This window comes from Meriones unguiculatus, chromosome 8, assembly GCF_030254825.1.
Source record: "Meriones unguiculatus strain TT.TT164.6M chromosome 8, Bangor_MerUng_6.1, whole genome shotgun sequence".
Lineage (NCBI taxonomy): Eukaryota > Metazoa > Chordata > Mammalia > Rodentia > Muridae > Meriones > Meriones unguiculatus.
This window is the reverse complement of record NC_083356.1, coordinates 1,880,258-1,905,176: the sequence shown is the minus strand read 5'-3', so window position 1 is coordinate 1,905,176 and position 24,919 is coordinate 1,880,258. Positions and strand designations below refer to the sequence as shown.

Below are 24,919 nucleotides of genomic sequence, written 5' to 3'. Positions count from 1 at the left end.
TACTGGGAAGATTTGGGCTGAACAGGGCTCCTGGGCTCTAAGCGCCACATTGCCTGTTTGCTGAAGACACCACCTCTGCTCCAGGAGCCCGGAACCACACTGGAGGAGCTGAGCAAGAGCCGCTGAGCGAGCAAAGGGAAGGGAAGCGCCAAGTTCCTGAGCTCCATTAAGGTTTATTGAGATGGCTGTTGGCAAGGCTTAATGTGTCAGCTAGCCCAGGTGAGGAGGGTCCAGATGCTTTGAAGAACAGGTAGTCAGAGGCCAGTTTGCGGCTGGGGCAATAAACTGGTCACTGGTATGGGGTGGCTGTTGGCTGGCCTGAGAGAGACGCCGAGGCCTCCTGGGGCAGCTGTTGGTATTCCATCTCTGAGGGATGCGTTCGATGTCGCACGTAGCGATGAGGTGGATGTTCGGGAGCCGCTGCAGCAGAGGCAGGCAGGGGCTGGTAAGCCCTGAGTCTGAGCAGGGTAACACACAGGTGTTCAGGTGGCTGGCTAGGGCCTGGGGAGGCATGCTCCTGCCTCAGAGGATGACTGTGCTGGGTGTGGCTGTATCTGGGTCCTGCCGGCTGTGCCTAGCTGCTGGCTGTGTCCCGGCTGAGGGATTCCCGCCTCCATTTGCTGCTGTGTCTGGACCTGTAATAACGATCTACACAGCTCCAGGCAGGTCCCCCTAGGATGCTCTCTCAGGACTCATTGTCCCATGCAGCTGGCTCATTCACCATCCTTTTGTCTGTCTCTGCTGGGTACCACATCCCTGCGGAAGCTGGCATCGTCCAAGTCTGTGTAGTCCTCTCTACACACTGTGGCATCCGCGCCCATCTCAGCGCGACGTTCAGACAGATGAGTCCCCATTATGTATCTACCCACCTCCGAAGAGTAGACTGGACGCTGCTTGAGGGCAAGGACTGAATTTTATTACGTTACCTGCCTGGCATCAAGCCTGGCATATAACAGGCACAGGAGTCAGGGAATGGATGAAGAATGGCGGGTTGGAAGCAGGGTGCACTGAGGGAGAGGCTGGCAATGGGGCCTGAGGACGGATTCCGCAGGACTGGACCGCTGGGAGGCAGCGGGAAGCCACGGAGGCTGTAGGCAGGGCAGCCATGATCAGTTTTCTGTGTGAGAAAGACTTCTCTGCCAGTGTTGTGCTGAGGAAGGTGGATGGAGACAAGGGTGGGGACAGAGAGATAGGGTATGGTCACGGTGACCTCAGGGGCTTCGTGGTGGGGTGGGGTGTGTTCAGTGGGGTCGGGAACACGGTATCTGATGTGGAGAAGAGGGTGAGGATTGCCCTGGTTTTTAAAACCTCGACTCCTTGTCACCTCTGCCTTACAGGACTGTGAGCCCCTTCCTGGAAGGGCTTTGCCCACCAGCCCCTGCCCTGGCCACACTCTCGTCAGGGTGAACTAGTGGGTTCCAGTAGGCTGTCTTGTCAGCGTGCTCTAAATGGACAGGCAGAGTTCTCGTGAAGTTAGCTTGGCAAGTTTATTGAAAACCCAGAAATACACAGAGTAGTACAAACAGGCACCCACCCACCTCAGCCTCCCAGCGCTTGCAGACACAACCCTGCCGCAACAGCGTGGCACAGAGTTGGGCCTCATGTCACCACAAGGACAAGACACACAGAGCTGAGGAAGATCACCTCTCCATGTGCGCTCCATCTACTCGGCAGACCCACACACCACAGACAAACCAACAACCAGAAGAGAAACGGCCAGGGTGAGCCACTGGGAGGAGAGCCTTCATGGGGACTGAGGTGTCCCTGGGGTCACCACGGACTATGTGTCCTCTGGGGTCAGGGAGGGAGAAAGAACCATCTTCTGCCAGGGGAGGGGAGTGGCAGGCGAGGACGCCTGCAACTGGGGCTCTGCTTGTGCTTGCTCCCAGCGGTCCCTTCCTCCCCGGAGCACTGCTCTCCGTGAAAGGGAGTGTCCTGTGGCTGGAGCCTGAGGGAACAGGGGAGAAGCTGGTGCCCCTCAGGCTGTGGGTGGCGTGTCTCCACAGCAAACAGCCCTCGAGGAGCACATGGGTGAGGGTTGTGCGCTGGCAGGAAGAATGGCCAGAGACCCCTCAGGACCTCAGAGGACAGAAGCAGGGTGTGTCCAGCAGGCTCCTCTCCAGGCAGTGGCCACCTGGGGCCAGGGGCTCAGTACCTGGTCGTGCGGGAGGTGCTGGTGGATGAGAAGCGGACGCTGGAGCTTCTGTTGCCACGGCCACTACTGCAGCTGCTGAAGCCACCCTCAGTGGGCAGCAGGCAGGGGGCGCAGGGGGCGCAGGCATCGCCCACCAGCACTGAGCCTCCTCGGGCCCCAGAGCTCAGCAGGTCCCCGCCAGCCCTCAGGCTCGAGGAAGCCAGGGCCCCCCGAGTGGCGCAGACGCTGCTGCTGCTGCTGGAGAAGGCAACTCCACCACCTCGGGAAAGGCCGGATCCAGACACCCAGGGCTCAGGGCCACATAGCACGCCTCCCCGAGAGCTGCTCACGGCTGTGGAGGAGGAAGGACAGTAACGCTGAGTCCCAGCCTCACGAGCCACTTGCTGAGTGGCTGGAAGATTGAGACTACACGAAAGAGAGCCATCAGGGGAAGTGGGGGATGCTGCCTGCATCCCTGAGTATTTGCCTATGCCCACAGGTTAGCTGCCAACTACTGCTTGTCTGTGTCACATGCCAGGTGGATTCTGAGAGGCCAAGGGACGTGTGTCATGCAGACAGCTGGAGCAGAGGCCCTCACAGAACCAAAGGGCGGTTTTCTCCATCATATTTCTGCCCCACTGATGACTCTGCTCTGCAGCTCCGCTGGGCCCCACTGGACACAGCCACTGGACACAGAGGGACCCTCTGGACCATCAGGACCAGAACCCAGCCTTGCTTGAGGCTGCTCCTGCCTGTGTGTTTTACATTCTCTTTTCTGTTTTTGTACCAGAGTGCTTGCTGCCCTGTGACCTTGGGGTTCACCTTCTGAAGAAGGCCTCTGCCTTCCAGCAAATCATGGTTCTCCTCTGGGCGGAAAGCCTGTGCTGCCCCGATGCCCTTCCAGGATTGGTGTGACACTGGCTAGTACTCCCCTTCTCAAGAAGCCTGGATCTCTACAGAGTAAGGCCTCCTTTGCTCCACAGCGCACGCCTGCTTTGGGACAGCTGTACTCTCGGTAGAGGCAGCAGGAGGGAAGGGGCCGTGTCCGCTGAGCATTGCCCTATCCCTGGCACCCAGGCAGGAGGCCCTTCGACACAGCCTTTCCGTTCTTTCTAAGTCCCTGTGATGGTGGCCTACAAGGCTGAAAGTCTCTTTCTGGGAACCTTCTCCCACCGTGAAGGCCACATAGACCGTTGTTTACTCTTAGTTCTGGGAGGCTCTGTTGAGGACATGCTCAGGGTCCAGTCCAGGGACCCTGACTGTCAGCAGCTATCTCAGGAGCTTCCCGACTCCCACTATTGTCAAAAGGAGATCTGAAGGGGAGAGAAGCAGGGGGCTGAGAAAGGCCAGCTACTTACATATGTTCACCGGCCCAACGCCCTCACAGATCCTGGAGAGAGAAACAAACGGATTCACATGAGCGGCCCCTGCCTGCTGCCAGGGGCTTCTTGTCTGGGCAGACCAGGGCTGGTGAGTCTTGCCCCCAACTGTTAGTGTAGTTTGAAACACAACATGTTGCTAGAGACTGCCTCTAAGTTGTTGGACTAAAGTATTTGGTGATCTGTTATTATCTTTAACAGGTTAATCAGCAAAACAGAATGCCTATGACCTGGAGCAGCTTGTCTGAGAACGCATTTGACGACGCAGCCCCGTGAACACACTGCCAAGGGCAACCGACTGATGTCTTGGGAAAATACAGTGTCTCTCTAGAGACTGCCAGTTCTGGGTTTCTTCACCTGGTTCCCTCCCCTTATTCGGTAATCTCTCTGGAAGTCTGACCTCCTCCTCCCGCCCTCACCGGCTCTCCTCGCCCTCCAGCAGGCGCCTGTAGGTGGCGATCTCGATGTCCAGGCCCAGCTTGGCGTTCATGAGCTCCTGGTACTCGCGCAGCTGCCGTGCCATGTCCTGCTTGGCCTGCTGCAGGGCGGCCTCCAGCTCGGCCAGCTTGCACTTGGCGTCATTGAGGGCCGCCTCGCCCTGCTGCTCCGCCTCAGCCACGGCGGCCTCCAGCTTGGCACACTGCAGGGAACAGAGTTGGCATGTGGGCTCTGGTAGGGACCCAGGGTTCACCAGCGGGGCTGGAGACAGTGTCCCAACAGGTGTGAAGCCTAGTGCCAGGCCTGGGGTGGAGGCTGCTTTTGCATGGAGAGTGGGGTGATGCTTTTCCCTCTTGCCATCCCCAGCGGGCTCCCACTGCCTGAGACCTGAGGAATCCAGTCTCCCCTACTGAACCAGCCCAGGCCCTCCTTCTCATCCAGGAGTTTCCTGGACAGCCCTTGGGTTCGTGTCCAGGTCTTGGTGGGTCCTTTACCTTCACCAGACTTGGGGCTCCTTAAAGCCAGGGCCCTGCCTCTCCTCCCTCTGGAGCTTTTTCTTCTCTTCTTTCTCACCTGAGCCTTGGTGCGCTCGACCTCTGTCTTCAGCCTCTGGATCAGCCGGGTCAGCTCATTGATCTCGTCCCTCGTGCTCCGCAGATTGTCACAGTGTTGGCCAGCTGTCACCCGCATCTCCTCATACTGGGGGCAGAGGGCGGGGTTTTGACCACACACGGTCTGCGCTGAAGACCCCAGGCCCCAGGGCACTTGTGCCCCACCCCTGGTGTCCCGATGCCCACCTTGGTCTGGTACCAGGCCTCCACGTCTGCGCGGCTGCGCCTTGCCACCTCCTCATACTGAGCCTTCACCTCGGCTATGATCCCGTCCAGGTTCAGGTCCCGGCTGTTGTCCATCGTCACAATAACAGACGTCTCTGAGATGTGTGACTGCAGCAGCTGGATTTCCTGTATTGGAGAAGCAGTAGACCCCTGTGACACTGCAAGACCCCCCACCCCCAGCCTCTGGCTCAGAAAAAGGCACATTTGAGAAGCAGTTGAGCCTGGCTTTAGGGCCCCTGCCACATGCTTAGAGCATACCTCCAGTGCTGCTTTGGCTTAGGTGACTATCAACACCAGGGGCACCTCAGGTGATCAGAGTGACAGCTGCTTAACTTCACGTTTGTCAGGGCTGGCCATGACCCATCGAGAAGTAATGATATTTTAAAACATAGTAGAGCCCAAGTATTCCTAGATCCAGAATTTTCAGAGAACCAGGGTCTCCACCCTAGTGAGGCCTTTGCCCTACAGCTCTGAATGCCCCAAGCTCAGACTAAATGGGTTGCTGGGAAAAAAATGGCATTGGTTTGGTTAGTAAAACCAGATGCATTTCTTTTCCTGTTTCAAATCATTTGCCAGGCATTCCAAAACCCTGTCTTTGGGTTGGCTGATGAAGGTTTGGATCACAGATGATGGGTGTCCATTGTCAGGCCTGACATGGCTGTGGAGACGCCTACCTCCCTGGCCTTCCTCACCTCCACACACAGTGACAGGGAGCGCGAAGGTCTGAGTGGGGGTGGAAGGAGGTGTACGAAAGTAGCCTCTGGAGACCTGGAGGCCTGACTCAGTGCTCCGGGCGTGCAGGCCGAGCAATCTCATCTGCGAACACCTACAGAAGAGCCTCACCTCCAGGTACAGCGTCTTCAGGAAGTCAGCTTCCTGGGCCAAGGCATCCATATTGGCTTCCAGATCAGATTTATTCAGGAAGGCTGTGTCTACATCCTGCATAAAAGAGAGAGAGGAGCGCACTGTTCACCCTTCCTAACTAGGAGACGCCGGAGGTAGGAGGGAGGGTCCATCAGCTCCCAATGGCTCTCTTCTCCTATTACAGCATGGAAGTCCACACGGGGGCTGTGAGACCTTAGCCAGTGCTTATTTAAAAGCAAAGACAGGGCCACAGCGATGCCATCAAGCCTGAAGCCCTGAGTTCGATCCTTGGGTCCTACATGATGAACTAATTCAAGTTGTCCACACAGGGACCACGGTATCCATGTTCCCTGCTTTGCATGCCGAGTAAATGAAATACATTGACAGATACAAGCAGAGAAAGCCTTGATAATTCCAGAAACATAAGCGTTAAACTCTTTCAAGCTCCTGGTGCCCAAACTCATAATTTGTGGGTCCTGTCAGAACTTTGAAGGGAGCCTGATATGACCTTTGGGGTTCTAATGTTTAGGTGAGCAGTTTCACCCCTGCAGGGCTGCCTGGGGTTCTTGAGAATCCCATACAGAACTTCTTCTGGATTCTCTGCTTCTGCTTACCTTCTTTAGAGCCACAAACTCATTCTCTGCGCTGGCTCGGCATCCGACCTCCTCTTCATACCTGGCAGTACAGAAGACAAAGGGGGTAAGCCCTCACTCTCGGTACCTCAAGCCCTCACCAATCCTGAAACACGGTCCTGTTTTGTCGAGGAACATGGTTCTCTATTGCTACTGTCAGGTTAGCATCCCTCAGCCCACTCTTTAAACTTCTTCTAAGCTAGGGCCCTCACATAGGGTCTGAGAACCTGGACCATTGCCACAGTTCTCTGTGAGAAACGACTCAGGGTCCTCGCCACTGGGCACAAAGCAAGCAGGACCTAAGGCAACACCGACTGTGGGCGCTTGTCTTAAAATGAAAGCCCTCTCTTGCAGAGTCGAGTCCCCCATTCCCACTACAAGTCCCCCGGTTGCAAGATGCCTTTTTCCTTGACACCCCCAGAGGCCTCTCAATGTCCCCCACGCATGCAGGAGCTGGGTTTTGTCTTTGTTGACGCGGGGGCTCGAGACTGCGCTGGGAACAGCCCGTGGGCGCCCAGGTGTGGGCAGTGCCACACACTCACTTCTTCCTGAAGCCCTCCAGGACGTCCTGCATGTGGTTCCTCTCAGCCTGCAGCCGAGCCTGGTCACCGACTAGCGCGTCCAGCTGCCGCCGCAGGTTGGTGATATAGTTATCAAAGAGAGGCTCCAGGTTGCTCCGGGCACATTTCTGGTCTTGGAGGAAGCTCCATTTGGTCTCCAGGAGTTTGTTCTGTTGTTCCAGGAACCTCACCTACAGTCAAGGACCAAACACAACACATTAACATGCTTCATAGTTTGGGGGGCCCCGTGGTCCTAGGAGGTAGCTGCCTGGGACTGTACCCCACGGCCAGCATCTCTGATAGTCTATCAGCTGAGCTCATTGGCTCAAGGCAAAATGAGCCCACAGGGGTCCTTTCCCCTCTCCAGACGGAGATCAGGCCTCATCTCCATGCAGGTACTGTCTACCTGGCATCTGCTTTTGGAAAATTCACACCAGTATGTCTTTGTGTGTGCTACTGGTGATCATCTGTTTTTACCCAGTCCCAAGCAGATCTTCACAGCCCATGCTGAGTGTGTGGATTCTTTCCACTCCATTCTCCACTCTCCCACGGCTGAGACCGCCGGTCTCGGAAAAAATGAAAATCTCCCTCAGAACACCGTGATCTTAAAGGATGAAGTATTTGAGCCAATCGAACATTTGGCTGACGCCCCACCTGTGTGGGGCACACTGCTAAGTGACCAGGAAAAAGGGCTTGCTTTGCCCAAATGCCCTTAAGTTTGGCTGGCTGGTCTTCCTTCTCTCCAGAAACTCTGTCCAGTGCCTTAGTCTGTCTCACCATGCACCATTCTTCCGCCTTGGCTATTCTCGATGCAGAACCGTCTAGCAGCCATCTTCCCCTCAATGCCCTTGGCAGATGCTCCCTAACGCTCAGTGCCTGTCCCGGAGGTTCAGCCAGCAAGGTACCTTGTCAATGAAGGAGGCAAACTTGTTGTTGAGAGTCTTGATCTGCTCCTTCTCATCTTTCTTCACCCTCTGGGCATTGGGGTCAATCTCCAGGTTGAGTGGCATCAGCAGGCTCTGGTTAACAGTCACCGCTGTGATGGAGGGGGTCGACGGGCCTCCAATTCCTCCAGTTCTGTAGCCAAAGCCAGGACCGCCAAAGCCCGGGCCTCCAAAACCATAGCCGGGGCCACCGCCAGCTCCAAATCCCAGGCCAATACCACTGCAGGTCCTAAAGCCCAGACCGACTCCACTCCCGTCACCAGAGCCAAAGGACATCCCATTGCCAGCTCCAAAGCCAAATCCACAGCGGATGGGACGAGAGCACCCAACTGCTATCCGGGGCGAGGATGACCCAAAGCTGATGGCACTCCGGCTACCAAAGCCACCCAAGCCCCGGAAGCCAGGCCCACTCCGGCAGGAGGCAGAGCTGGCCCGGAAGCGGCTCAGATGCTGAGGGGCTGCTGCTGAGCAAGAGCTGAAATTTCCCACCCGGTGACCGGAGCTGACTCTATAGGAGCGGCAAGACATGGTGGCCCTGTGAGTGACAGCCGAGGAGCAATGTGGAGTGGGGCGAGCTGGAGCTGAGAGTCCCTGTGAGGCTAGTGGATCCTCTCACCCCTTTTATGTGTGTGTGGACATGAGGATTGGCCTCATAAAAATGAAAAAAGCCATTTGAAGGCATTTATGAGCTTGGGTAGTTAGCAGAAACTCCTCACATCCGTAACGTCCTTCAGGTGAACTAATTCAGACACACCTATCTTCATCACTATGCGGGCTGGAGCAGGCGACCTATAAACATTAAAAACGCATAAACACATAAACATTATAGTCCTATTTTCCCCGTAAGTCCACCACAATTGCCATTATGGGGACGTTAATTTGCTTTGCCCATAAATCCGAAGGTCTTTCCCCACTTCAGTGGCTAACCACCGGGGACTGCTAACAGTTCTAGCCAGAGGCTCTGGAGGAACGCGTGAATCCAGAGCTAACTCTCTCAGGGCAGGGGGTATGCACGGGGGCGGGGGGAGAGGGGGTCCGGAAGCCGTGAGGAGAGAAACAGCTTGCTGCCTCTGTGTGGACACACTCAGCGCTCAGACCTCTCAGCCAGGTGCCGTGGCCCTTCGGGGTTTGGCTGTTTATATAAGGGCTGAATCTACAGCAGAACTCCTCGGGGCTGACTTGAGACTCTCCAAGGACATTCATTCTTTAGTGTCTCCTCTGTCCCACATGACTTGGGCCCCCACCCTCAGCCCCCAGGTTGTCCTGGAGCTGAGCTACCCAGCACTGACCTCACAGGCTCCTGGAAACATCCGTGATTCTTCACTGAGATATAGAAACAAAGCAATAATCACCTGGACACAAAACGGAAAGTCCAAAGCCGGTGGAGAGCGTCACCGGTGGGGGGGGGCGAGATCACAGACATGCAGGACTCCAGGCTTCTGCTCGTTTTCTGTGCTCTCCGTGTCCCGTGCTTGGGGAAACACGTCTTTGCTCGTGTGCTTGTGGCGTACTTATGATGGGCATATTGATAGACGTATATGTGACATGTATGTAATGTATATAAAGTTATATCAGTGCTTTTTTTATTAGAAGCCTACTCAGGTGCGAATTGTTTTTTCTGTCAGCTGTTTGTCTAAGGAGGGAGAAGGAAAACAGCAGGAGAACACGTCTAGTGAAGATCACAGGCTCTGCTGCGCGCTCCTCGGCCTCCTCAGCCCTCACCTCCCTTGACCTATCGGCAGTGTCGGGTCAGCCCGCACACCCTTACCCTTCAAACCTTCCCGCCCCAGACACTGCAGTCTCCCAGGTCCCAGGGTCTTCTCAGCGGGTCCCGTCTCCAATCTCTACACACTCAGCGCCCCGTTTCTCGTCTTTGCCTGGAGCATATGTTGGTGACATCATATAGACTCAGACTCATGACAGTCTCTGTGCGCCAGCGAGAACCAATGCATAGCTGCACTCAGATGGCCCCTGCATTCTGTGTCCTGTCAACGGTTATTATTATTATTATTTTTAATTATGTACCTGTGTATGCGTCTCTGTGAGAAGGCATGTGCAAAAGAGTTCAACTGCCCACAGAGGCCAGAAGACAATGCTGGGTCCCTTGGAGCTGGAGTTAGAGTGAGTTTGGAGCCCGGTGCTGGCAGTAGGAATGGAACTTGGGTCCCAAGGAAGAACAGGGCACACCCGTAACCACAAGCCACCTCCCCAGACCCCCAAGCACGTATTTTAACCAGTATCTCCTACTTAGACATCAAACAGGTACCTCAAACAACATATCCCAAACTTGCCCTTGTTTTCCCCACTACATGTGTTTTCTTCCCCTCCCCCAGCCCGCTCTGTAGGGGGCTTAACACAGGGCTGTGCCAGTCTCGCTTTCTCTGCTGGAGCTCACGTCTCGGAATCATCCTTTCCTACGTGTGTTTGCTCAGTGTTTCACTCCGTCCACCACGTGCCCATCTTCACAGGTCTGGACCTCGGGTTCCGCCTGCTGCTCCGTGCTGGCCACACCAGCCGGAGCCCGCAGCTTGCTCCTCGCTGGGTCTACTGACTCGCGCTCCTGGGTGTCTCTGGCTTTTGTCTCTGTTCCTCACACCATCCCTAACGCCGTCACAGACCCATTAGACCATGCTGTACCTTTGCCTCAGACCCAGAACCAACGCCTCTATGCGGTGACTGCCACTCTGCCCCATTGCTCACCGCAGCCCAGCCAGTCCTGCGTGTCCACCATTCCGGAGGGACGGTCCCCTGCAGACACTTATCTCTTTTACTGCTGGGTTGTTGCACCTCTAACCGCTCCTCAAATCCTTTCATGTCTTTGCTCATATGCCACCTCTTGCCCGCGGTGGGTGCTCCCTGGCCTCTCTCTGCTTCCCTCTCTCCTGAGGGCTCCTTATCACCCGAGCCACTCTTGCACAGGTCTGTCTGCTATCGTCTGTCCGTCCTGGCTGGAGAGCTAGTTCTAGGCAGAAGCACTATGGTGGCATGTTGTTTTGTTTTATTGAAAGAATGAATGCACTTCAAGGGTTAACAGCAGAGGAAGGAGAGAGGGAGGCATTTGGGCTTTTGGCGTTGCAGGTATTTTAGGGAGAGGAGCCTCCAGACACCAGAGTGCACAGAGGAGGCCCTGGAGATGCCAGGGCACAGAAATTTGAGTGCTCACAAAACAGATTCAGATTTCTTCCCCCAGTTTTGGTTGTTGGAGTTTTCGACTGCCTGCCCAGAGAAAGGGGATCCGCTTGCCTCTGAGGCCAGGCGAAGTGTCACGGGGGAGTGGGAAGGGGCCAGGAGAACCCCACTGGAGGTGGAAAGACCAGGAGACAGAGGGGTGGCAGGAAGGACGGCGAGAGGGTAAGAGGCTTGGCTGGGATGGTGGAGCTGGCTAGACTGGATTCGATCCCACTTTCACCCCCCTGTAGCAGTGTGGCCTGGGTCAGTGTGTTCCGGTGCAGGTAGGTCCAGAGGCAGGAGTGTCTGTGTGCTGAGAACTTGAAAACAGTGACACCACCAATTAAAACACTACTTTAACACTAGCCACACCCTGGCCATTCTAAACAGCGTCAGTGTGCAAATACTACCCAGAAACAGGGTTTGCCAGTGTCCTTCGGGGGCCTGGTTAGTCTGTCTGAGTTCAATGTCCTCGAGTTTGCTCTTGCTGCCGGCCCTCTGACCCAATCTTCCATCTGCTTCTAGGCAGCCCCTCCCCCCAGTTCTGTACTGTACCCCACAGTCTTATTGCAAGATGCTCATTGCCCCATTAGGCATTCCTAGGCTGTCTTCATTTGGGCTTTCCTTGTGCTCTGAGCAGGAAGGGTGGGAGGGAGTGACTAGGGCCAGTCGAGCAGAACCCGCCACCATAAGCACTTTATAGCTCTGAGATATTATTTCGACAGATGATGCATAGCACAGTCCTGAGCCGTGTTCTAGGGGGAGGCGGGTGGAGGCAGGGGGAGGAGCCCCTCTGGCAGCTCCGCTGGAGGTTTTGCTGCTGTGACAGTTTCTCTTGTCAGGAAGCCTGAATGTAATCCCAGAGAACTGCCTCTCCTCAGTGGTGTGACTGAGCCTCGACTGCTGGGTCATCATGATACAATCTGGGGCAAGGGAGGAGGGGGAATCTCCTCCTAGCTAGCCAAGTGAGGTCCAGGAACCCTGGGTAGGCCTGGCTGGGCCTGTGGGTGTGTGTGGGAAGGATAGGAGGGGAAGCCCAGATGCCGAGGAGGCTTTGCGGAACCCCTCCTTCTGCCTGGGCATGAGTTTGTGCTGAGGTTCTCATGTCGAGACCTGCTCCTGCCAGGAAAGCAAGTTCTGGGTCTCCCCTCCCCCATGGAAAATGGCAAGGTGGGTCAGAGGAGGAAGTCACTGTTGTCCAGCACCTTCCCCCCTGGGCCTTCTCAGACTGAGGCTCCAAAGGTTTCCCTAAAGGAGGCAAAGGGCTCCCCTTTTATTGGGTGATGACCCCTACCCACCAAAAGATGAGTTTTCCAGGTTGGGTTCAAGTTCCTTGTCTACACAGCATAATGTGTCCAGAGCAAAAATTTTGCTCTTGGCAGGAGTGGAGCTCAGGCTGCTCCCACAGAGCTGCAGCGTGTTTTCACGGTGTGTATGTGTGGGGATGGTGTGTGTGCCCTTGGTCCTGATGGCCCAGCTCCTTCCCTCCGTTCACTGCCCTTCCCTCCTTCTCCTGACCCCCTCCCTCCCCTGCTCTCCCTTTCCCCCTCCTTGTCCCTTTCCCCCCTCCCTTTCACCTCCCCTCCCCTTCTCCCCACTCCACACTCTACACCAGGGACTGAACACAGGGCCCTGTGCATGTTTGGCAACTGCTCTGCCTGAGCTGTATTTCTGCCCCTCATTCTATGGTGCCCAGGCTGGCCTAGGATTATCTGTACTCCGTGCAGGGCTCTGAAGTCCTGTCTTAGCCTCCAGAACCACAGTGCTGTTTTTGAAGCCATTGCTGCAAGCCAAGCTGCTGGGTTTCTTTCCGAGTGCTTGGTAACCCTGGCTGGGAGAGCAGCAGTAAGAGGGCCTGGGGCCTCAGGAGGAAAGGCCACTGGGACAGGAGCAGTGTGTTCTGGGGAAAAGCTCCGGGGGCAGGAAGTGCTTGACAACCACGACAGGGAGGGGGCATGGGCTTGTGAGATGCTCAGGAAGGCAGACACAGGAAGTAGAGCTCCCTTCCGGGCCGTCTACCCTCCTTGCATGGCTGCAGACTCTTCCTCAGCTGTCTTTATTGGGGCCCTCAGTGAGGAACTAGGATTAGAGTCATCTCACCCACCAATTCAGGACGACTCCTGTTTCCCAGCACCCAGTGGGGCTGCGGAAGAGAGTGTTCCTGGGTAGAGTTGAATGAGAACCAGGTCACCACCAGGAGGCACTGTCTGCCTGCTGTGACTCACCTCTCCAAGGTGGAAGGGAGAATGGGTTAGCGCAGGTGCCAGCCTCCCTGGAATGGAGATGTAACCCAGCCTGAGCGGGTGTCCACAGCCAGTGTGGGACACAGTGCTTGGGACCGCCACCTCGCAGCCAACGCTCTTAGGAGCCCCAGTGACCTGGAAGCAGAGTCTCTCAGGGGCTGGTGGCTGACACCAGGCCAGAGCCCTGGGTCTCAAGCAGCAGGGAGCATGGCAGGGACAGGGACGGGCAGAGAAGGAGGCTCTCCCTCACACAAAGGGTGAGACCCGGATCCCAGCTGCTGAGCCTCCCCTGCGGCCTCTCTCCACTCAGAGCCCCGCAGGCCTTTGAGTTCAGGCACGCCTGCTACCTACTGCTCTTCCTGGGAAGCTCAGTCCTGTTGGCTCAGTTCCGTCCCCACCCCACTCAGCCACGCTTATGTCGACGACAGCCATAGTCAGCGCTGAGGTCTGCACACCCATGAAGCTGCTCTCAGAGCACCAGAGAACAGCACACGGCACCACACAGCTTCTCAAGGGGATCTGGCAAAGTTTCTGTCTGTTCCCCGATGCTTGTGGCTGTCATTACAATTATAGGGCATTTTTATCACGTCAGAGAGAACCCTCTGTGTCCCTGGCTTCTACCTTCCTCTCTGGCCGGCCCTGCGGATCTACCCTCCACCTTTTATCTCTGTGGATTTCCTCACTTCCAGCAGCTGAGTCACAGTGGCCAGTCGCGACCAGCTTCTTTCTCCGCACGCTTCAAGGACTACCCGTGTTGTAGCATGCGTTAGCCTCCAACCCCTTTCCAAGAATACAGTAGTACTTTGCTGCTGGGCTGTGTCATATTTGTTTGAGTTGTTTCCAAATCTTGGCTATTGTGAACAAGATAGCAGCTTTTAGTGTGCAGGCGCACACGCTCCTTCCTCTTGGGCATGTGCTGGAGTGAACTGGCTGGGTAACTCTGTGTGAAACATTTTCAGAAACCACTGTGGTTCGTGGCTGTAGTTGTGCCGTCTGTCATCCTGTCAGCGATCGGGCATTCCCACCAGCCTTCCCTCGGGGACCGCGGGGCATCTTACATCATAACATGCCACCACTGGGCATGCCCGGTTCCCAGCCCAGCTCTCTGTCTCTGTTTCTTTGTTCCCTCTTTCTGTCTGTCTCCCAGTCTCTCAGTCTATCTCTCTTACTTGTGCCCACTCTGAGGTAGCCTTTTGCTCTCCTCCCTCCCCCAATAAACCTCTTTCACTACATCTGTTATGTGGCAATTTCTTTTCTTTCCTTTCTTCTGTTTTTGTTTTTTTTTTTTTGAGACAAGGTTTCTCTGTGTAGTCTTGGTCTTGGACTCATAGAGATCTAACTGCCTCTGCCTCCCTGGTGCTGGGATTAGTGGCACGAGCCACCACCCAGCTTTGTATCGTGATTTCTTGGTGGCACATCTTGCCGCCGACTTGCCAAAGGCACCCCCTCCTTGCTGCTTTATCTTCCCAAGGGGCCCTTAGCATTGGCACTTACCGGGAGGGCTGCCTCCTTCACCTCTACACGGCCCCCGCCTGGCAGCCCGACTCAGGCTGAGCGCGGTGGCGCACACCTTTAATCCAGCACTCAGGAGGCAGAGGCAGGAGGATCTCTCTGTGTTTGAGTCTATCCTGGTTTACACAGCAAGTTCCAGGACAGCCGGGACTACACAGGAAGACCCTCTCTCAACAATAAAAACAAAACAAAACAAAACAAAAAAACAAAACAAAACAAAACGTATTGCCTAGGTGAAAAGGAGATGCGTGGCTCTCTTAAACACTGCCCAGAATCCCAGCTCCGGGCTCTGGGCTCTCTGGTCCTACGCCCCGCCCCCTCCCCCCCCAGCCTCCCTAACTGGCTTTCGGCACAGTCACTAGCTTGTCTTGGACATTATTTGTGGCTCCATAGTTTGTCCCTTCCTCCTCTCAGTGCCCTGGACCCCAGCTCAGCTCTGCGCAGGATGGGGGCTCTGTGTGTGGCTGTGAGGAGGAGGCTCGTCTGGCCCTGTCGGGCGGCACTCTGAGGTCAACACGGCCAGCAGGGAGGACACTGGGGCAGCATGGAGGGGGGGGGTTGCTGGCAGCCAGCCTTGTCTCCGGGTCCTTAGGCTCTGTAAGTGAGGAGAGGTCGGGGGAGTGTCCTGATCCCCCTGGCCCGTCTATCATTCATTTCCAAAGCTTTCCCGAGGAGGGAGCTCAGCGGCCATGGGAATAGTGCAGAGGGAAAAGAACCGAGCGCGTGGGAGGGGCTCAGTCTTGACATCCCATGGTGGTGGGGTCCTATAGGTCCTCTCCATCCACTGGACGCCGAGGCCTACGCGTAGTACCTGTGCTGTCCACAACGCCGAGAGGGACTTGCAAATGTGTGATGCACAGGTTTGCGGTGTGAATTGTACAGTGTCATGTTAATTCCACGGGCCACTTTCGTCTCATGTACGTGAGGTTTCCCCACGAGTGTAACGCCTTCACTGCTGTCCCTAACTGCAGCCCTCGAAGGCTGCTCGTGAATCCCTTAGTCTACACACACACACACACACACGAGCAGGTGAGGCATTTTGATCCCTAGAGTGCCAACAGTTTATTGGAAGCAGACAGCTCAGCCCTCAGAGAGAACTTGAACTCCAGGGGAACAGGATGTGTAGATCAGCCATGCATTTCCCCCTCTCTTAGACCCCAAATGAGCCTCCAAGAGACTGGGGCAGCCCCACACCCCTGGACCTGTGCGGTGCTCCTATTTGCCTTGGGACCTGGAGCTAGAGGAGCTGAATGAGGGGGCGGGAAGCGGCTGTGGATAGAGGTAGACAGGACTTGGGTGCAGCCCCCAAGACAGCGCTCCATTGTCTGTCTGAGCAGCAACTGTGCCACAGGCTCCCGGCTTTGCTCTAGGCCTGTCTCACCATCACCAAGAACTGTATTTGTTTGTTTGTTTGTTTGTTTGGGCTCGACATACTACCTACCCAAAGATCATTCTTGAGTCCCAGTGCTGGGCAGGCACCAGCAGTGCCGGTGCCTGCAGCTTAGATAGGATCTGGGGACCCTCCTTTTGATGTTTATATATATTTATAATAGTGCCTGGTATGAGTTGGTTTTTTTTTAGGCGTTTGAGAGCTGGAGGGAACAGGGATGTGGAGGAGGGTGTGGGGTAGAAAGGGCAGGACCGGCTTTGTGCGGAACGTGGCATGAAGCCTTTTACAAAACAGAGCCGCAGTCTGCCCACCGGCCTTGCTTAGACGAGGGCTGGCCGTTGCTACTCCAGGTGACGGGACCGCGCAGCCCCCTTCTCTGGACCCACAGACTCTGGGTCCAGCGCGGGCTCTGCATCCAGCTCTGTGACGGGAGGCTTTGAAGATTAGAGCGGGGCTGAGAGCTCCCGGGAGTATCCTAGGGCAATGCGAAGCTGGTGTGGGAAGGGGGAGTTCTGGAATATTCCGGCCTTCATCCCTGGGAGCGGTGCCGCCAGGGTTTCCAGACTGCGCGGTAGCGCTGACACTAGCAGCCGCAGGAGTTGCCACCCGCCCCCATCTTCATGCTGGAGCTCCGCCCACTCCCGCAGCTCAGGAGCCCTTGGGGCTCACAGGGCACGTAGAGCTCCCCGGTGCCCACCACGCTGCAGCCGGCGCTGCTCCTCAGGACGCCCGCGGACCCGGCGCAGCACTCGGTCCTCAGCATGGGCGTGCCCACCACGCAGGGCTCATAGAGGACGGCGCCCTTGGAGCTGCTGACAGCTGCGGGGACAGGAAAGCTCGCTCAGGGCCCCACGCGCACCGCCCCCACCCTGGACCCCCAGCACTGCCACCCGCCTCCAAAGCCTGTCACGTCAGCACCGACTTCGCAGGCTCCCCATCTGCTGACATCCAGAGCTTGGACACTCCCCGTTCATTCACCCCCTTTCCCTGGAGCCTTGGTGAGGCTGGGCCTGATGCCTGGGTCCCCTCTCAGTCTCCTCTCACCTCGCACCTCTCTCCTGGCCCCGCTGCCAACCCTCCAGCAAAGCTAATCGTCTTGATAAGGTGGTGACTTGGGTGGACAGCCCTGCTGGATTTTCTCCGCCCGCCCAGGACTCGTGGCAGACATGCAAGCTCTTCCCTTGGGGGTGTGAGAGGCTCTGGAGGGCTGGGCGGATGCGATAGGCTTTCTACCTTGGTTAATCAAATACCGAGACCCAGAACCCAGGATGCATGCATGACCCGGCTACTTACAAATATTCACAGGCCCGATGCCTTCACACAGCCTAGAGAAGGAAGGGAAGACAGATCAGGTGCCGGCTTTGGCGAGAACCCTGCTCTCTGCCATCACTGCGTAAAGGAGCGGGAAGGAGGACTGCGCTGTTTCCCAACACTGTGGGATGGTGACAGCAGCAGCTGCCCTAGGGACCCACCCTCTACTCAGCTCACCTGTGCTCCTCGCCCTCCAGCAGGCGCCTGTAGGTGGCAATCTCGATGTCCAGCCCCAGCTTGGAGTTCATCACCTCCTGATACTCCTTGAGCAGGCAGGCCATGTCCTGCTTGGCCTTCTGCAGGGCCTCCTCCAGCCCCGCTAGCTTGCACTTGGCGTCGCCGAGTGCGGCCTCGCCCTGCTGTTCTGCCTGGGCAATGGCCCCCTCAAGTTTGCATCTCTGGGGAGAGGGCACAGGAAAGTGTCACTGGGACTAGACAGGCAGAGGAACCCGTGGCGGTTCCTGCAGCACCTGGCTCATTAAAAGTGCTCTCCCTCTGGGGAGAGCTGACACTATCTGTTTGGATGTGCTCAGCTGCTGTGGCTGGGGTAGGCAGGACTGAGGTTGTGGCTGTAGATGGAAGTGTCTGGCTTGTTTTCACTAGCCTAGGAGAATTGAGTAGGTCTAATTCTGCGAACAACTTAGTGATGTTGAAGGTCAGGACCCCAGGGGCAGAGCCCAGGTTTGAAGTCTCAGCAGGCCACCTGACTGTGTGGTCTGCTCGTGCAGCTGGCAGGCAGCTCAGAGGGAGGGCTTGCTTCCTGTGAGACAAGGTGGTCTCTGTTCATCCCTGCTCACCGACGAGGTTTGCCCTGCCCTGCGTGGCCCAGCAGGGAGGCAGCCCTCTGCTGGGTTCTCCCAGCGTTCAGGGGCCTCACCTGGCCTTTGATCTCCGCTGGGTTCTCCCAGTGCTCAGGGGCCTCACCTGGCCTTTGACGGCCTCAATGTCCTGCTGCAGACGCTGGATCAGCTTGTTCATTTCCAGGATCTCGTTCTTGCGGTTGCGTAGGTTGTCACAGTGGTTCCCAGCCGTCTGCCTCAATTCCTCATACTGCAGGGACAGCGAGGTGAGACCCCAGGCCCTCGCTGTGGCAGCTCTCGGCCCCTTCCTCACTGTCCCCGTCTCTTCTCTTGGGGCGTCCTGGCTTCAGTGCTCATGCTCGCACCATCCCGCTTTCCATTCCTCTCCCGTGTCCGGGCTTGTGTGGCTCCCCTCATTCCTATGTCACCCAGCCCTGACTCTCTGTCCCCTGTACTCCTAGATCACTTCTTTTGTATCTGGTCCCTTCTTCCCTGCCCGAGAGTCTGAGCTCTCCTGTGGGGCTATTTTTGCTTTTTAAAAAATGTTCTGTTGGACTTTAGAAGGATTGTATGTTCAACCTGGATTGGACAGTCAAAACATAACGTGAGGTCTTGCTTTGACTGACTTAAAAGCCAAGCAAACGAACATCAGAGAGCAGATGCAAAGAGAAGACGGCTGCTTGTTTTTAAGTAGGCCGCCCTTCCCCTGCTCTCTGCTCATTTGCATCATAGGACCTTTGAGTGCACGTCAAATGTCAATGCTCCCTCTTGTCCAGGCTCCATTTGCTACCCATCTCATCACCTGCACAGACCTACTGCTTGGCCACAGACACTGATGAGTGCTCTCGTGTGGCTGAGTGTGGCTAGACCCATGTTTCCCCAATAGGACCCTAGATCCCTTCAGAAAGACAGACAGACAGACAGATAGACATATCCTGGAGCTACCTCCTCCTTCTCCTCCTGCTCCATTTAAAGCCACACTCCTCAGCCCCTTGTGGGTCACCCTCCCTCATCCTCCTTGTGACTATGTGTGTCACCACCTGACACCCCTCCCCCAAGCTGGTGCTCTGGCATGTTCATTGCCAGCCCTTGGCTCGGCCTCTAAGAAGGAAACTGACAAGGAGGCAGGGTTGCTGGCTTTCCCAGTCCCCGCCACATCTGCAGCTCCATGCTCTGAGCGTGGCGGGTGAGCAATGCTCAGTGACCAGTGCTGAGTGTGGGAGCCATGCGCACTGCACTGCACAGACAGGGCTCTGAGCACCAGATGACAGGATTTGTTAGATCCCACTGCCCCAGGGCTCCCCTTGCCCTCCCAGCAAGTCCCTAATTACTAAGTCTGGGGCACCCGTAATCACTGTTTCTGCTCCAGCTCCAGTAACACCCAAGCCAGCGGCCTCCACCTACACCGGGAGGCAGGAGGCTCGGGGCCCTCTCTGCCATTAGCACCAATTATCCTGATTGCACACTGCTTGGAGAGCCACTCTATCGAGTCTGTGGATAAACAGAGCCGGGGCCGTGGCACCCGGGTGACAGGGCTGGCCTGTTTCTGCTGTGCAGAGACCTCACCCAGCGGAGACAACAGAGCTGAGGCTTGTGTGGGTTCTTTGGAGCTGTAGAGCAGCCCAGACTTGTTAGGTCTTTAGCTCTTCTTGGGGCACAGAGCACCCGCACCCCGCCTCCTGCTTCTCCCCCTCCTCTGCTCTGACGTCTCTCCCCAGTCTCACCCGGCACTGGTACCAGGCCTCGGCTTCCGCTTTGCTGCGGCTAGCGATGTCATCATACTGGGTCTTGATCTCGGCTATGATGCCGTCCACGTCCAGGTCCCGGCTGTTGTCCATCCTGACGATGACCGAGGTCTCAGAGATCTGAGACTGCAGCAGGCCGATCTCCTGAGGGGGTCACCCAGGAGTGAGTCCTGAGGGTGCAGCCATGAGGAGCCTGCTGGGGCCTCCGAGGACTTGTTCCTCCTGCCCTTCTCGGCCCACAGTCCCCATCCCATCCTTGTCCCTCGTCCCTGTGGTGACCCAGAGTTTCTCGAGGGAAGACCTGACAACCACCGGTCTGGAGAGTCTGCCTTTGAGGAGTCTCACACCTTGAGTGCAATGACACAACCTTCCAGTGCCTGCCTTGGCTCTCCTGCCCACCCTTGTCCCTCTGGGACTGGTTGACCGGTCGCCCAGAAGACCTGGTGGCTGAGTACCTCCTCAAACAGGGCTTTCAGGAACTCGATCTCGTGTTCAAGAGCCTCCAGGTTGGTCTCCAGGTCGGCCTTCACCAGGAAGGCCGTGTCCACATCCTGCAACACAGTGACGGAATCATGATCTGGAGCAGGAGTGCCCAATGGCAGCCAGCACTCCCTGGTCAAGCTGATGGCAGGGACAGCTGTGTGCCCGGGCTCTTCTCTGAGCCCAGGTGGGGGCCAAGGGAGATGGAGCACGGAGGAGGAAAGGCCTGGGCCTGACCCTGGGGGCAGGGTGTGGAAGGGGCAGGGCTGGAGGCTCTCCGGAGCTCCTGTGCAGAGGAGTCTGGAACCATTCAGTTCCCAGCTGAGGACTTGGGCAGTTGTTCCTATGACCGGGGTTGACTTGGCATTAGCCATGTAGCAGGCAGTTGCTTGGGCAGGTGGATTCACTGTCATTCCCCAGCTCTGACCCCGTGTAAGCCGGGGATGGGGCACCGTGTGGAGACCAGGCCAATCCCTGTTTCTATGCAGGCTGGAGCTGAATGGATGTCAGGCTTTCTTCTTTCCCAGGGTCAACGGGGCCACGCAAGCGATCAAAGGAGAGGAGCTTATTGGAGGGAGTGGGCTTGGGGCATGGTGGGCACCAGCACCACAAAGGGCTGGGATCTGGGTTCTCTGCTTCACCCTCCACCTCACCTTCTTCAAGGTGACAAACTCATTCTCAGCACAGGGCCGCAGGGACAGTTCCTCTTCATACCTGTGGGAAGGCAGAGCATTGCCTCAGTTAAGGGTAGGGTTTGGAGAAGGCTTCTTAGCAGGTAGGCGCTCCAGCTGTGCCTGGGGCCCCATGTCTGAGCCTTCTCTCCAGACCCTTATAGCTCCTTCCCCCTGCGGACAGACGCTTGTCACTGGAACATCTCATAGTTATCTTTCAGCCTACCCCTCCCCACCGACAGTAGCTTGCTTCTGTGAAGATCCAGCCCCTGGGATCCTGGGGTCCTTGCTGTGGAGGAAGCAGCCCTCATTTCCCATCAGAAATGGGAGAAAGGTCAGGCCACCGGCACGCCATCTTTCCCAGGTTGTTCTGAGTGTGGCTGTAGTCCCGGGAGATTCCTGGCTGACCCCGTGCCGCTTCCTTGCCCACAGGGTATGCCTGGCCCCCACCTGAAGGCCTGTGGTAGAGGTAGCAATTACAGCCAGGGTGCCTCCCTCCCACTCTCTGGGGGCCCCTCGGCCCACACGCTGTACCCAAGGCATAGGAGTCGGGTGCCATCTGGCTACAGTGACTGATGAGCAGAGCCAATCCATGGACCCCTACCCCCCAATGCTCCTGGTGCCCAGCAGAGCTCTGCTGGGCTCTGACAGGGAGGGAGGTCTGGAGCTGCTGCCCAAGTTTGAGTCCCCGCTCTGTCACACACTAGACATTACCAAACCGGGTGGGTTTGGTAACTGATGGCTTTTTTGAGCCTCGTTATTCACAGGGTCATCCCCAGTAGAAGAGGGACAACCCGCCCTCCAGGGCTCTTGTGAGTTAGCTGACACCTGCGATGCCCATGACAGTGAGCTGGCTGGGGCGAGTGTGGCTCACGAGTTTGCCATCAATGTGCCAGAAGGGCCTCATTTGAAGCCACAGATCTCATTCTGAGCTGAAACCAGTCTACCCTTGCCTTGCTTTGTATTTCCCAGGGACGCATTGCTCCTCCATGCCTGGCCTCTGCCCGCTCCCACCACCTGCCTGTCAGCCACCTGCTCTTCCCTCCCTCCGTTTTAAAACTCTACTCTGGCCTTTAATTAATTAAAAAAAATTGAGACAGAGTCTTACTCTGTAACCCTTGAACGCACTACGTGGCTCAGGCTAGCCTAGACCTCAAGATTCTCCAGTGTCAGGCTCCTGAGTACACGATATGAACAGCCGGACCAGGCTTTGGGCCTCGTTCAGGAGAAGGAGTAGAATGGAAGAAAAATTGTCTGTCGAGGTCATGGTGCAAACACGTCCCATGTCCCTGCCCCCATGTCTTCTCTCTTCTGCTGTTCTCCATGGCACCTGCTCACATGTAAGTGTAAAGACGCTGTGGGGTGGGGATGGGGCAGGGGCACCACTTCCTCCCACAGTGCTTGTAGCCAAGAAGGCCAGTGGCTGGTGCTTAACAGTCACTGGTTCTTCAGGACCCGCACTCCCATGAGGCTCTGAGCAGACCCACCCATAATCCCCCAGGAGGCAAGTACTCAGGCCTCCTGCAAGCTGGGGCTCTCCTTTTCATTCCCACCAGCCACCCACTTCACACAGAGGCAGGGCCTGCCGCGTGGAGAATGGGTGGGATGGGCCATCAGCAGAGGGTCCACAGTCCCTCTAGGGGAGGACAGGGAAGCCAGATGTGAGGAGACAGAAAGTGTGAGCGGTGGCGTCTGGGTGGGAATGGGGGAGAAGCCTGAGAGGAGGCTCACCAAATGGAGGGGGAGAAGACACAAAGGCCTGGAGGACAGAGCGTTGGGGGTGGCCAGGGGTTAGGGTGTGGTTCTTGGTGTGCAGAGGACTGGCGAAATGCAGAAGAGGAATGTAGTTGGAGCAGGGATGCAGGGCTCCATCAGGGCAGTGAGAGAGCGTTGTCAAAGCCCTCCTTCAAGCCAGGCGGGAGGAAGGGAGATGGAGCAAAGACACAGCCCAGGGCTTCTGCTGTGGGCAATGACGTGGCTGCTCTGTGCCACCCGGTTGTCTTGTGGACGGGGAAACTGAGGTCTGACTTGTTTCTGCAGCTTGCTCTAGTCCCTTTGTGGGGTGAAGGCAGGGCCCACTTACTTTTTCTTGTAACCTTCCAGTGCATCCTGGAGGCTGTGGAGCTCAGCCTCCAGCCTCCCGCGCTCCCCCGACACGCAGTCCAGCTGTCGCCGCAGGGCACAGATGTAGCCTTCGAAGAGCGGCTCCATGTTGCTCTGGCAACTTCTCTGCTGCTGCATGAAGTTCCACTTAGTCTCCAGCAGCTTGTTTTTCTGCTCCAGGAACCGCACCTGCCCCAAGAACAGGTGTCACCGATCACAAAGGACCAGGAGACCACACTTCCTAATCGCCAGAGACCAACAGCCCAAAGGATGAGTCTTTTGTCTGTCTCCTTCACCAGAGGGACCTGAGAGGACTCCCACCTCCTCTCAGTGGTCCATGTTGGGTGGAAAGAGTGCTGCCCTCAAACGCCTGGGCAGTCCGCACGCTCTCTGCCTGGCCGTTTGGTAGCCCTGTGACCCGACCTCCTCCCCTAGCGAGACTGTCCTTGGGGTCTCCAGAAGCACAGTGCCGTGCTTGGCATGGATCCTGGCTCCCCAGTGTGTGGGGACAACCCCGGGGGCTGGGAGCTGACAGGCAGCTCAGTGTTTCCTCAGCGCGGCATGCCACTCCGCCTGGTAGCTTTGCAAAGCTTTGGTTTTGGGGCTGCCGAGTGCAGGCCTTGAGGACGAGCCAGCGTGAGCCCTGAGTTCTGCTCCACTTTTGCCTCACCTCTAACTGATGGGAAACTTGGGGTTCACGGTGTTACCTACCTTGTTGATGAAGGATGCAAATCTGTTGTTGAGGCACTTGATCTGCTCCTTCTCGTCCCTCTTCACCCTCTGCACCGTTGGGTCAATCTCCAGCTCCAGGGGGACCAGCAGGCTCTCGTTGATGGTGACTGGGGTGATGCAGGCCGGAGGTCCACAGGCGGCTCCAGCTCGGTACCCGAAGCCTGGCATACCACATCTGGAGGCCACACGGGGCTTCCCGAAGCCCACATTGCACAGGCTCCGAGAGCCAAGGCAGCCCAGGGCTCGGAGGCCCCCACCGCCCCCGGGCCGGCAGGGCCCCTTGCTCACTTCATAGTGGGTGACCATCCGGGGTGTGACAGCCGAGCAGGAGCTGAAACTCCGGCTGCCACATCTGGAGCTCAGCTGGAAATTTCGGCATGACATGGCTTGAGAGGCAGAGAGATTGATCCCGGATAGGAGAACAGGGACCAGACTGACCAAATGGAGGCCCGGCTTCTCCCCTTTTATCTGTTGGGGGCTGGGGAGCTGTATGGGGTCAAACCCCTAATCACTACTAAATCAGGTTTATGAGCTTGGGATATTGGCAGCTGCTAGGTCAAGGTGCATAATTAGGGTAGCAAAGGGCAAGGGGAGCCAGTGGTCAATGCTGGGGCGGGGAGGCGAATCCCATAAAAATCCCATTTGTCCTCCTTTCCCTGTTTATAGAAATGATGAAAGGGGCCAACAGGGCACTTGTAGATGTCATGTGCAGTGGCTCAGCCTCCAGGGAAAGGGGAGCGAGACTTTGGGTTGCTCATAGAAGGGGATTTCCCTGAGATGGAGGGAGGCTGGATACTTTAAAGACTCTTTACCAGAGGGTTATAGCAGCGTCTTCCTATAGATCCTTCCCTGACCTCTGGGAAGCGCCCATGGAGGAAGGAAGCTCCCATGGCTGGTCACACCTTGCCTCGGAATTGGGAGCCCCTTTGCTCCTGCACAGCTGCATCACAGGGTCCTCTGGACACAGACATGGACCC

The 24,919-nt window shown here is 56.7% G+C and overlaps 2 protein-coding genes across 3 annotated transcripts; both read right to left on the bottom strand.

Moving 5' to 3' along the window:
* Positions 1-1,753: 1,753 nt before the first annotated feature.
* On the bottom strand, positions 1,754-8,315 carry Krt84 (keratin 84). 2 transcript variants are annotated; one of them, XM_021627795.2, is made up of 10 exons: positions 8,105-8,315; positions 7,749-7,954; positions 6,826-7,034; positions 6,266-6,326; positions 5,631-5,726; positions 4,749-4,913; positions 4,525-4,650; positions 3,933-4,153; positions 3,493-3,524; positions 1,754-2,486 (listed from the first exon to the last, which is right to left on the bottom strand). In XM_021627795.2, exons 1-10 carry the CDS (start codon positions 8,313-8,315, stop codon positions 2,149-2,151), a joined length of 1,665 nt encoding a protein of 554 aa, XP_021483470.2. In that variant the 3' UTR covers positions 1,754-2,148. The 2 variants fall into 2 exon arrangements, with proteins under 2 accessions (XP_021483470.2, XP_021483469.2); XM_021627794.2 differs by having other exon boundaries at positions 7,749-8,315.
* Positions 8,316-15,776: 7,461 nt separating this feature from the next.
* Krt82 (keratin 82) lies at positions 15,777-24,378 on the bottom strand. The gene is made up of 9 exons (XM_021627797.2): positions 23,922-24,378; positions 23,191-23,399; positions 21,090-21,150; positions 20,412-20,507; positions 19,936-20,100; positions 18,336-18,461; positions 17,589-17,809; positions 17,394-17,425; positions 15,777-16,919 (listed from the first exon to the last, which is right to left on the bottom strand). The coding sequence occupies exons 1-9, from the start codon at positions 24,324-24,326 to the stop codon at positions 16,684-16,686; spliced, it is 1,551 nt and encodes a 516-aa protein (XP_021483472.1). The 5' UTR covers positions 24,327-24,378; the 3' UTR covers positions 15,777-16,683.
* Between the last annotated feature and the right edge of the window lie 541 nt (positions 24,379-24,919).

Coding starts and splice junctions, on each gene's coding strand:
- Krt84 (XM_021627794.2), bottom strand. CDS start 8,315: ATGTCTTGCCGCTCCTATAGAGTCAGCTCCGGTCACCGGGTGGGAAAT. Junction 7,035..7,748: donor TTGCCTCCTTCATTGACAAG/GTACCTTGCTGG, acceptor CCTTGACTGTAG/GTGAGGTTCCTGGAACAACA. Junction 6,327..6,825: donor CTGGAGGGCTTCAGGAAGAA/GTGAGTGTGTGG, acceptor CTGTACTGCCAG/GTATGAAGAGGAGGTCGGAT.
- Krt82 (XM_021627797.2), bottom strand. CDS start 24,326: ATGTCATGCCGAAATTTCCAGCTGAGCTCCAGATGTGGCAGCCGGAGT. Junction 23,400..23,921: donor TTGCATCCTTCATCAACAAG/GTAGGTAACACC, acceptor TTCTTGGGGCAG/GTGCGGTTCCTGGAGCAGAA. Junction 20,508..21,089: donor AGTTTGTCACCTTGAAGAAG/GTGAGGTGGAGG, acceptor ACTGTGTTGCAG/GATGTGGACACGGCCTTCCT.